At 43.8% G+C, this 13,042-nt stretch overlaps 1 protein-coding gene across 1 annotated transcript in view; it reads left to right on the forward strand.

The window, feature by feature from the left end:
• Positions 1-13,042, forward strand: part of pcdh11 (protocadherin 11) — a gene marked incomplete at both ends in the record, with an annotated part of 185,832 nt that overhangs the window by 86,744 nt on the left and 86,046 nt on the right. Inside the window, one exon of the mRNA XM_080008134.1 lies at positions 10,506-10,541. Coding sequence (XP_079864260.1) covers positions 10,506-10,541 — 36 coding nt within the window. The remainder of the gene's footprint in view (positions 1-10,505; positions 10,542-13,042) is intronic.

Here is a 13,042-nt window from a genome sequence, read left to right on the forward strand (position 1 = left end):
TTGTGGCGGGAAGGATTCAATTCTCTCTGAATTCATGCGGCTTACCAGCCTGGGCTATGAGTCGGGCGACCCGATTGGACGCCTCCACTGCACTCCTCCATGACTTTCTTCTTGCCCTGATACTCCTTGAGTCTATTGTCCAAAAATTCAAGCGGCTTGGACATCTCCTGTTGGTGCTTTGTCTCGGGATGACGGCACAGTTCACATGGCCTCAGAGCTGCATTTGAAAAAATCCCGGAACACACCACGCACAGCGGTAAAGGTTCATCTTCCGTGCCTGTCCAAAAAAACCCCACTGCAAAATATTCAGCACCATACTTTCTCTGAAACTTTCTTTTTTGTTGGACAGGCAGAACTGTACCGCCTGTCTGATGTCCCGCTGGGACATCGCTTGTGGATGATGTTCCAATGGCTTCATTCCTTTTCAGTGTGCTTGACGCGAGCCAACCATCCATTTTGATGATCACCTCAAGTTCAAAAGTGTACAAGTGCCCGTCGATCGTGGTCCGGCTTGGTTGATCGATCAACGAACGTAGTGGGCCCTACCATAACTCCCTAACTATCAGTGATGATGCATTTTTGAAGGGTCTTAAAGAAAACAATTATTTAATTTTTTCAATAAAATCCATGTGTTTTACCCATGATTTGGCGGCCCACTTGCAATACCCCCAATCGGCCCATAGGTTTGGAATCTCTGCTCTACAGCTTTCTCAGAATGGTGCAAAAACAAAAATTATCCAGTGAGCGGCAGTTCTGCGGAGGGAAGCCCCTTGTTGATGAGAGGGGTCAACGGAGAATGGCTGCGGTGGGCACAGGCTCACCACAAATGGACAGTGGAAGACTGGAAAAAACATAGCTTGGTCTGATGAATCTCCATTTCTGCTGATGGCAGGGTCAGAATTTGGCGCCGACAGCATGAATCCATCGACCCAACCTGCCTCGTGTCAACAGCCCAGGCTGGTGGCAGTGGTGTAATGGGGCGGGCACGTTTTTCTTGCAACAGTTTGGGCCTGTTAATACCAATCAATCATTGGATTGTTGCTGACCATGTGCATCCCTTCATGGCCACAACTGAGCGTTCAATACTCTTCAAACGGCTACTTCCAGTACGATAATGCACCGTGTCACGAAGGAAAAGTCGTCTCAAGCTTCTTTCATGAACGTCACAGTGAGTTCAACGCTCTTCAGTGTCCTTCCCAGTCACCAGATCTGAATTCAAAAGAACACCTTTGGGATGTGATATGACGGGAGATTCTCAGCATAAATGTGCGGCTGACAAATCTGCAGGAATTGTGTGATGCAATCGTGTCGACATGGAGCAGAATCTCAAAGGAATGTTTTCCAAAATGTTATGGAATCCATGCCAGGAAGACTTTAGGGGTTTTGGGAGCAAAGGGAGGCCCTACCCAGTAATAGTAAAGTGTTCCAAATAAAGTGTTCAGTGAATAAAAAAACATTTTTTTTCAGTAGAAAAATAAATATATATATATATATGTTTATTTTTCTACTGAAAAAAAATTCAAAATCAAGTGACTGGATCTGAGTACATGTTTAAAGTTTTGGTACTTATATACTATTTATATTCAGTCTGGGACAACTATCTCTACTTTTTACTCTACTTACTATGTTTCCAAGGGACTGGATCTATCACGCTGCTTATCAATGATGCATTAGCTCCATTTCCTCTTAAATTACCATGACTTCATGATTTATTTTGTAAATTATGATCAAGATCAACATGAGCATCATCGGCTGAAGAAGCTCCAATAGGAACTTTACTCTGTATTATACTCTCTCTTATATCTTGGTACTGGATACGATAAGAACCTTTACTTTTAACACTTTGAGTACATTTTAAGAGTAAGTATTTATATCGTTTTAAAATGTCCATTTGGGGCTTCCACTTTGTGTGAGTGTGTGCGTGCGTGTGTTGGTGTGTGTGCGTGTGTGTGTGTGTGTGTGTGCGTCTGTGTGTGTGTGTCTGTGTGTGTGTGTGTGCGAGCATGAGTGTGCGCATGTGTGTGTGAGTGCTTGTGTGTGTGAGTGCATGTGTGAGTGTGTGTGTGTGTGTGTCTGTGCCTGCGTGCGTGTGAGTGAGTGAGTGTGTGTGTGTGTGTGTGTGTGTGTGTTCGCGCATGTGTGTGTGTGCGTGCGTGTGTGTGTGTGTGTATATGTGTGTGTGCACGTGCGTGTGTGCGTGTGCACATACTCATGCTCGTGCGTGTTTAAGTGTCGATGTGAGAGTCACAAAAATTCTCCAGGGCTGAGCACTCAATGGACCACATTACACACACACACACACACACACACACACACACACACACACACACACACACACATAAACACGCACACACACACACACACACACACAAACCTCAGAGTCTGAGTCACAACGACAACAACAAGGCAGAATAAATCTCTCGCGGCCGGAAAAACCTCCAAGCTCCTAGAGAAGAAAACGAGGGCTCCTTTAGCCGCCATGCCCTCGCTATGTCTCTTTGACTTTTCTTCCCCCCTGTCTCCCCCGTCTCCCCCGTCTCCCCCCATCTCCCTCAGTCTCCTCCGTCTTCAAAGGTATTTACACTGTGAAATAAACTGTTATGTGGGCGCGTCGGCAGCGGCAGATCTCATTAGTGTTAAACCATTAGGAGCACCAGGGCCCTGGAGACGAGTAGGGCTGCGGCGGCTTCTTCGTCTTCTTCGTCTTCTTCGTCTTCTTCTTCTTCTTCTTCTTCTCTTAAATGCCCTGAGTGTGGCTTAAAGTTATCACCCCCTGACACGCACGCACACGCACACGCACGCACGCACACGCACACACACACACACGCACACACACACACGCACACACACACAAACTACGCTGAAGGGTTTAACACACTTTGAATAAACGCTCTCGTCACTTAATGGAGGGGAAGCTTTGATGTGTGTGTGTGTGTGTGTGTGTGTGTGTGTGTGTGTGTGTGTGTGTGTGTGTGTGTGTGTGCGTGTGTGCGTGTGTGTGTGTGTGTGTGTGTGTGTGTGTGTGTTGGGGGGGGGGGCGGTGTTAAGGAGGGTCAGCTCCACGAAGCCACATATATTTTCACAAATACTGAGGAAATATTTGTTGTGTATCCGTAAAAGAAAAAAGAAAAGAAAAAGAAAGATGGCGGAACTTCGCGATCCGTCGTCGCGTGCATGACTGACCCGGACTGGACCGGAGTGGAGTGAAGCGAGACGGATGTATTTTGTTCTTTCGGATTGGAATCACAAACGGAATCTGTTGCTCTGGCTGAGTGGGTTTTCACAGACAAGGAGCTTCTGAAGTTATATATACTGTATATACATTAAAAACATCCAGGATGAACAGAGTGTGTTCCAAGCTCAGGGCGGATTACATTAAAAAGCTAAGGTGCAGTGGGGCTACTAGTGCTGACTGTGTGTGTAAATATAATTGACTGTAGTTGGGATGTTTCTGTTCAGGATGATCTAATATGTACAATATTATGGCCTGGAAAACAATGCTCAAGTTCATCATGACTGTTATTGCAATATATTACACATTATGGTTATTGTGGTCATTCTCCCGTCTCCCCTCCCCGTCCTCCTTCCGTCCCTCCTTCCCACATCTGCTCTCCAGCTCATTCCATCCTTCCTTCCTTCCTGCGTCCCCTCTCCAGCTCCCTCTGTCCATCCACCCTTCCATCCTTCCATCCTTCCTTCCTGCGTCCCCTCTCCAGCTCCTTCCATCCTTCCATCCTGCGTCTCCTCTTCCACCTATTAGCATCCCAGCTCGCTGCCAAGCTGCAGCACCATAACTCAAACCTCGTCAGGAGGACACGGCTCGTCGCAGCGCCTCACTTTGTCTCCGCTTAATAATCCACACGCAACGATGTGAAACCACAGAAGGGCAGACAGACAGACAGGCAGACAGACAGACATGCAGTTAGACAGACGGCCAGAGAGACAGGCAGGCAGGCAGGCAGGCAGACAGGCAGTTAGACAGACAGACAGACATACAGACAGCCAGAGGGACAGGCCGACAGACATACAGACAGACAGGCAGGCAGGCAGACAGACAGGCAGGCAGATGGACAAACAGACAGGCAGTTGGACAGACGGACAGGCAGACAGACAGACAGGCAGACCTCATTAGTCGCAGCCCTTGTAGCAGAGGGGGAATTGACTCCGCACACCTTGTAAATAACATGAATTGAGGGACGCATTGTGCTGCTGCTGCACAGCGCCTTTTCACTTACTGTATCAGGTTTGGAAATGAAGTAAAATTCTCATTCATTCAAAGCACACACACACACACACACACACACGCACACACACACACACGCACACACACGTGCACACACGCACACACGCACACCCGCACACACACACGCGCACACAATAAGTTCTGGTGTTCCTAAATTATTTATCCAATATTTTAATGATCAGAGAGCCCGGGAGTGATCAAAGGCATGGGCTTGGAGCCCTCGCTGAGACGCCCCTGCGCACTTTGATGTGCTCCACCAACAAATGCACTCATCTGCTGCACGTCGCTCCTGTGCAAGGGCTTTGAAAAGCTACCGGTCAGAGATCCGTGCACGGTGCGCGCGCGCGCGAGGACGGGGGGGGGGGGGGGGGTGGTGGGAGGGTGGTGGGGGTGGTGGTGGCCGGCCTCTCCAGAGAGGAGGCTGTCACCCGCTCTTAGTTTCAGATGAGGAAACAGGAGCAAAAAAAGGGTCTTTTCCACCCAGCTGCTTTACAGATGTCTCGGAGACACGTGGAGGGGGGGGGGGGCGGAGGTCACCTTGGCTGCGGCGCCGCATTTACATGATCGTATATTTAATTGGTCTGCCGGGCCTCTAACGTGAGCTATTTGTGTCGCGAGATGCTGAATAAAACATAACTTTGAGGGCGGAAACAAGCCGAGCGTCTGATGGCCGCCGCGCGGCGAAAACACAGCGGCTTTGAATGACCAGTCATCGGACGCAGATGAGCAACGTCTTCAGACGCCGCTGACAACGTGCCACATGTGATAACGAGCTAAAATATGCACGGGATAAAAAAAATAGAAGGATAAATGGATAACACACGCGACAATTTGCATTTATTTATCGGAGGGCAAGGTGTCGTCATCGTAGCGTGTCACTGTACATCGTCTTTTGAAAGCCGCTTCCGTCGATGAGATCTTATTCAGACTCGAGGCCTGGTTGCTGGCAGCCCGGCTCATCGTGTTTCTCGACCACCGTGCCGGGATAATATTTGAAATTCCACTTAAAATAAGGAAATAAGTGGAAGGTAACTCTCGTGTTGCAGGATCAAAATCTCAGGGCTGTCCAAAAATTTAGGACAGCCTCGCAATTTTGGTGAATTTGATCATTAAATCATCAAATTCACCGGTTCCAGCGGAACAGCAAGCTCAGGTTTCACACTGAAAGTGAGAACTATTCGTAGCCATGACAGTTTTTTGGTTTTTGTTTTTTTTTCCCTGCTGGTGTCTCAGCAAAAAAAAAAAAAAAAAAGATCTGTTTCGATTTTCCGACTCTCCCTCGGTTTGATTCATTCGCCGTAACGAGAGTCAAAAGAGCAGCCGCGGTTTTGGCTCCGAGTTGTGAGCGCAATTTGCCAAACTGCTCTCCTGGCAGTGGCTCCGGTCTCCTGAGCCGTTTAAAAAAGACGTGTTCGATGCGAACTAATCGTTTGCGAGCCGCCCGCCGCTCCCTGCCGGTTTGCCGACAAATGTTCCAGAGGAGCGCTGCGTTGTCTCCAAGTTGTTCTGCAGTGCGCCGTCGTGCCTGGATGCGCCTGGATGGATCTCGCCTCTTAATAAACCCCCTTTTCTCCAAACCGTCCCCAACCTTTTATTCATCTGAATGAGTCTATTCCCAGAGTTATTAAGAACGGAGCGGGGGAAGACAGACGAGGCGCGGTCTCGGCAGGATAAAGCAGCGCCGCGGACCCCTCCGAGGGACCCCGGCCAAATGTTCCTCCGCGTCTTTTCGATCGCATTAAATACTTTGGCCTAGATTCAAGAGGAGATTAACAAAGTTCTACCGTCACAGAAGTGAAAGAGCGACATTCGGCTGAAGATTCGGGAGGTATCTCACCGCGCGCTCCCAGTAAAGTTGAGTGAGATATTGTCTGGCTGCACACTCATGTATACGGGAGATATACCGAATACATCCATCTATCCAGTCCGCATTACGCATCTATCTATCTATCTATCTATCTATCTATCTATCTATCTATCTATCTATCTATCTATCTATCTATCTATCTATCTATCTATCTATCTATCTATCTATCTATCTATCTATCTGTCTATCAGTCTATCTGTCTGTCTGTCTGTCTGTCTGTCTGAATATACATTATAGAAATAATTAAATGTACTAAATTAACTAGCTTATATATAATTATATCTACAGTAAGTCAGTAGATGTGTGTGTGTGTGTGTGTGTGTGTGTGTGTGTGTGTGTGTGTGTGTGTGTGTGTGTGTTCTTTTTTATTTGATTATCTCCATTTCACTCCTTATTCCGTTCTCATTTCATTGAATTTATTGTGCCGTATTATTGTATTATGGTATGCTTTATCTCTTTATCCCTCCTTCTCTCACTGTGATTCGCCCTGTGCTTCTTTTGCACCGGACTTTACTTTCATCTCATGTTACCTCATCTCGCAGCATTTGTCTTCACGAAAAGGAAAAAAAGTGGGGAAAAAAAAAAACCCCGAAAAAGTCAACGGCTCTGACTGGGTATTGTTCAGATTTCACACATATTCCGACGTCCAGCGAGGAATCCTTCACCCACGCAGCCCTCCGCTCGTGAAACGCCCGTCAGGCCGAACACCCTTGATTTTATTTTCTCGCGTGTCTTACGACCGTCTTGAGGCGTCTTAAATGACTGTTTGTCGTAAACCTTAATCATGTCATTCAGATGACAGTGTGGGGGAATTGCTACCGTTCACATTTGGAATCATCTGGAGCACGTGCTACGAGTGCATTGACGTATCATGCTGTGAGCATCAGTTTCCACAAGGATCAATAACATGAGGGTCAATAAATGTGTTTAATTGATTATTCAATTGGGCGTTTGAAATGTCTGTTTTGCTCTCACCTCTTAACTAATCAACGGAAAACGGAGGAAAAAGTAAAGAGCCTTTCGTTTCATTTCCAATGAGTGTTGTAGAATGCATTTGTAATCAAATGTAAATTACACCCTCGTAGTGAATTTGGGCATTCAGGTGTTTTGGTTGCCGGAGCAATTTGCTGCTGTAACAGAATATAATTTGAAGGTACAGGTTAAACACTCTGGATTGAATGTCACAGCATCTAATCACATCAAAACCAAATCAAATCAATATCATTTAATTGAAATGTTGAAGCAAAATGCACAGACTGGGGTTCTGATGTTTTTGTGGGGATTTGCTTCATGACAAGTTACTCGTTAAAAACAGTCGTTCAATTTCCCCAAATTTCCCGTGCGATTCCGTTGAAATGCGAGTCGTCGAGTCAATTTGCCTCTGAGTTGTGAATGGCATTCACAAACGAGTCTTTCTGCTGTGGCTCCAGGCTCCAGAGTCATCTGACTCGTTCGGTGCGAGCGAATCGCTTGCGAGTCTCGCATCGCAAGCGACAATCTGCAAAAGTGCGGGTCGTCGACGGAGGGTGAGATCGGGACAAATGAGCCGACAAATGCGCCACAAAAACTTCCACGTCGTCTCGAGGTGTAAAGATCCTGCCATTTGTTTTTATTTTATTTCCAATGGCCGCCGGATAATGTATTTGCAATTAAATGTAAATAAGGCTCGTAGTGAATTTGGGCAGTCTGGCGTTTGAGTTACTGAAGCAACACAACACTCTGGATTAAATGTCAGAGCGTCTCATCTTATCAAAACCGAATCGAAGCTAAATTATTTAATTGAAATGTTGAGGCAAATTGCATGGAGAAATAAGAGGCAAAAAAAGGCCCATTTTCCCCCGCCGACAAAAACAACATATCGTGCATCGAGATGTGCGCTTCACATGCAACGCGGGAAGGGAAGGTAATAATTAATACTGAATGAATGATAAATTGCAGAGAGCTATTAGTGGCTGATGAAGGCAAACACAAACGCGAGCGCCCGGGTAGGTTAAAAAACCGCAAAACACAACTGTAAAATTAATGGAGCGTTCATTCTGTAGATCTAAGTCTCGACATCACGTCAAGTCCAGTTTAGCTGTGCGGCAATGAATCAGCCCCACGCTGCACACAGAAGTCACCCTTAACAATTCACCCGGACAAGAAACAAACGGCCAGAAAATAAAAATAAAGAAGGGAAAATGGTTGAAACCTTGAGGAGTCAGAGAGAGAGGTCCATCTTTTTGGACATCGACGGTGTGTGGGCGTTATAATAATAATAATAATAATAATAATAATAATAATAATAATAATAATAATAATAATAATAATGATAACAATAGTAGAAAACTAGTAAAATCTGTTCAGTAAATCACAGGTAAATATCATGCTCAATTTTAAGTTTTCGAAAGGATCACGATCACTCTGACCTGACTTTTAATGGTTATTTCCTCTGAATTGTGGAATCTTAGAATTATTATTCTTGAGCTGCTCCGATCAATTTTCTAATCATTCTCAAAAATAATACAATAATTTAGCTATTAGCTTTTATATGACAAGTCTTAGGTTATATCCAACATAATACAATATATGGTAATCTTTGTTGGGCCCCGGTCGGTGCCCTGTGGTTCCTCTGTCCTTCTTGGGTTTGTTTTGTTCGTTTATTTTTGGCTTTTTCTGTGTTTGGGTTTTTTTTTTTTTGTCTTTAAGCACAATTCTGAAAAGTTCCTTTTGTGGCTTTGTTTTCCCATCCAGCATCCCCCTAAAGTCCATTCAGCATCCCTGGGTGAACAATTACTAATAATAATGTGTTGACACCAACATAGTTCCATTGCTCCCCTCCTGTCGTCCTTTCTGCCTCTCAGTCCCTCCCTCCCTCTCTCTCTCTCTCTCTCTCTCTCTCTGTCTCCCCGCCTTGTCACCGCCATATTTCTGTTATTTTTCCATCGCAAATCAAGTCATGTCGCTCGATTATTATACCCGGGTACAAAGAAAGCAAAAATTGGTGATTAAAAATTAAATACTCTTATCTCTCTCCCTGCGAGTTATCTCCTTCCCCAGAGAGAGGATGCTATTTTGCCGGCTCGCGGGCGTCTTTTGTTCCCAATTTAGAAGCTTGTCGCTGTTTATTGTGAAATTCGGATGCTTCTACATCTTCATCAAAGTGTCATTTGTGTGTCTCGTCTTGCGGGGATGTCAGGTCTAGTCCTGTGTCGGTGTGTGTGTGTGTGTGTGTGTGTGTGTGTGTGTGCGTGCGTGTGTGTGTGTGTGTGCGTGCGTGCGTCCGTGCGTGCGTGGGTGTGTGTGTTTGCAAGCTTGTTTGTTCGGCTTTTTGTTTGTTTGTTTGTTTGTTTGTTTGTTTGTTTGTTTGTTTGCATGTGTGTTCATACGTCCGCCTGCTTTCCCCTCAGACAGAGAAAATCAAACTGATATATCAGCCATTTTTTAAGACTTCACCCGAAAGCCATGACTCAAAACCGTGGAGGGGGTGATAGTTTGGTATCGATCTTTGGAGTGAGATATGCTGAAAGTTAAAATGGCGAAACAAACTACATCGACTAAATCCAACCCTTGTACTCACTTTAAATGAATACAAATTAAAGTACACATTACTGTATGCCCTCCATTACAGAAAATGCAGAATATTTACAAAAAAAAAAATCTAAAATATATTTTTACAACAGTGGTACCTTGACTTACGACTGTAATTCGTTCTATGAGAACGGTCGTATGTTAAAACAGTCGCATGTCGAAGCAGCTTTTCCCATATAAATGATGAAATCATGAAGGGTTGAAATAAACAAAATACACAGCACAAACACAGTCAATATGAAAGAAATATCGATAAGCCACGAACTATGTGCACACACCATGTAGGTCGTCCCGCTGACTGACTGCTGACGGACTGCTGACTGACTGCTGACTGGCCCCCGACTCACCAACTGCAAATTTCCACGCTCGTATCTTGGAGCAGTCGGTCGCAAGCCGATACAAATTTTGGCGACTATCGCTACCGGTATCTTGGATTAGTCGTAAGTAGACGCCGTCGTGAGTCGAGGTACCACTGTATTTACCTTCTTTCAGCATTCACAAAAAATAAAGTCCTGCATTTAAGAAATAAAAGGAAACAATCAACCTGCCCCATATAATGTCTTAGTGTTTGAGGTCATTTTTTTTTTAATTGTATTGGTCTTGAAATCGAATGCAAGTTATAATGAGTCAAGTGTGATTCAAACAGCCCGTGGAATGTTTAAAGCAGTGATGCTGTGAAACTTTCCCCGTGTTCTTGGTTTGGGTACGTTTACATGTGACCACCAGGCAGTTATTTGTTGGCCCTCAAAGATCTACTTTATTGTCCACTTTAATAAGAAACCCTCTTCCCAGATTCACAGTCTGTTTTTTTTCTTTCTTTTGCAGGAAGCCTGTCAACTTGGAAAGATCACTTCTGCAAATGTAAGCCCTGCGCATTACTCACATCATCAGTAACTCATTATAATAATAAAATATATAATGTAATATAATATAGGATTTAATCTAATATATAATGACTCATTTCCATCCGTGCAACGCTGCAGGTCGCCAACCCCAATTAACCATCTGTCCTCCATCACATAACGAGCAAAACAAGGAGATGTCACCAGATATATACAGTGCATATCGTTGTATCGTCGTTGTGTATCTAAATATGCAGTATACTGTATATCTGAATTTAGCTTGTATTCATATCTCAAAATGACATTATTCTGGCATAAGGACGCCTCTCATTTGTACAATACATTCCACATTTAAATTCTTTTTTTAATGTGAGCGTCACCATATTTCTTATTCAAAAAATATATTTTTTATTTATTTTTTTTAAACCATCTTGGCAAAAGCAAGATTGAAGGCCGTATAACTATGGCTACTATAAACTTGTAACTGTCCCCTGTCTGAAGTGACCTAGAAAACATTGTATGGAAGGGTTTTCTTTTTGCTGTTTTTCACTTCCAGGCGTCTGGTCCCCATGAATGCAAAATGAAATTGTGTTGTGACCTCTGACCTTTCCGCCTTCCTCTGACCACCATTTTTCACTTTTCAATGACATCAGATTTTCCTTATGTATGTTTACTTTCTCTACCTTTCCCTGTGCGCTTCATGTAGACGGACAGGCTGTTTTATGTTTTGTTGTCACGGTGATAGTGTCCTGCGATGGGTCCTCGTGAACGCTGAGATTCACAGTGCACATTCAAGTTGATTCATACAACTCTTTTAAATAATTTAAATATAATAAATAAATAAATGAATTAATTAATAAATAAATAAAAAAGGTTAATTCAATAATTAAATAATTAAATAATTAAATAATTTATTATTAATAATAATAATAATAATAATAATAATAATAATAATAATAATAATAATAATAATAACATAATTATGAACACTGAAATGTAATATTGGTTTGTAGTTTTCATAAACCCACCAATAAACATGTATCACCTAGACCAGCAATTCCCAACCTATGCGCCTGGTATTACAAGATTATATTGAAAATATATATATATATTAATTACAAAATGCGTGAAATTTCATGTTCCAAAAACATACTTGGAAATTCACGAAACTTTGCACACTCATCAGTCCCAGTGCGGCAATTGATATTCTATGTGTTCTGTGCATGAACATTTTGAAAACTCATGAAATTCGGTACACATATTTAACATCACTATACTTAAAAACAATTATATTGCCCGTCATTGCCGAAACCCAACGGGAAGTCGGCCGTATTGGATTAAAGGTGCAATTTTAGTCACCTATTGGTGATTTTTATGCTTTGTTCTTTCGCAAACTCCTCCGAGGCCATTTATCTGCTCGCCTTCGAAATCGGTGAGTGTCTACAAGATACATTCACGATTACAAGTAATTAAAAGATTTACGTAAGTCCCGGTCCCCCCATCAATATTATATGGTATATCATTTAATGGTATTTTTTCTTTAAAACCTTCAAAAATGCATCATCACTGATAGATAGGGAGTTATGGTAGGGCCCGCTACGTTCGTTGATCGATCAACCAAGCCGGACCACCATCGACGTGCACTTGTACACTTTTGAACTTGAGGTGATTATCAAAATGGATGGTTGGCTCGCGTCAAGCACACTGAAAAGGAATGAAGCCATTGGAACATCATCCACAAGCGATGTCCCAGCTGCACATCAGACAGGCGGTACAGTTCTGCCTGAAAAGAAGATTTCAGAGAAAGTATGGTGCTGAATATTTTGCAGTGGGGTTTTTTTTTGGACGGGCACGGAAGATGAACCGTTACCGCTGTGCGTGGTGTGTTCCGGGATTTTATCAAACTAAGCTCTGAAGCCATGTGAACTGTGCCGTCATCCCGAGACAAAGCACCAACAGGAGATGTCCAAGCCGCTTGAATCTTTTGATAATAAACTCAAGGAGTATCAGGGCAAGAAGAAAGTCATCGAAACGTCATGTATGGGCACCGAGAACGCAAAGGCAGTGGAGTTGACCTATCGGGTCGCCCGACTCATAGCCAAGGCTGGTAAGCCGCATGCATTCAGAGAGAATTGAATCCTTCCCGCCACAAAAGAGATAGTGGGGGTGATGTTGGGAGAGAAGGCGTGCGAGCCAATCAACCTCATCTCATTGTCTGATAACCCAGTCGGACGCAGGATTGACGATATGGCAGAGAATTTGTCAGAACAGCTGATAGCGAGCGTACGAGAGAGTCGTGTTTATGCCCTCCAACTGGATGAATCGACAGACATCACAAATCTGCCAAAGCTGCTTGCCTATGTAAGGTACAAAAGCAATGGAGCCATAAAGGAAGAATTCCTGTTTTGCAAATCTTTACCGACGAGTTCGACTGCTGAGGCCATTTTTGACATTCTGAACGCGTTCGTAGTCCCAAATGGGATTGATTGGTCCAAATGTGTGGGAGTTAGCGCTGATGGG

Source organism: Zeus faber (genome assembly GCF_960531495.2).
Source record: "Zeus faber genome assembly, chromosome: 10".
Classification (NCBI taxonomy): domain Eukaryota; kingdom Metazoa; phylum Chordata; class Actinopteri; order Zeiformes; family Zeidae; genus Zeus; species Zeus faber.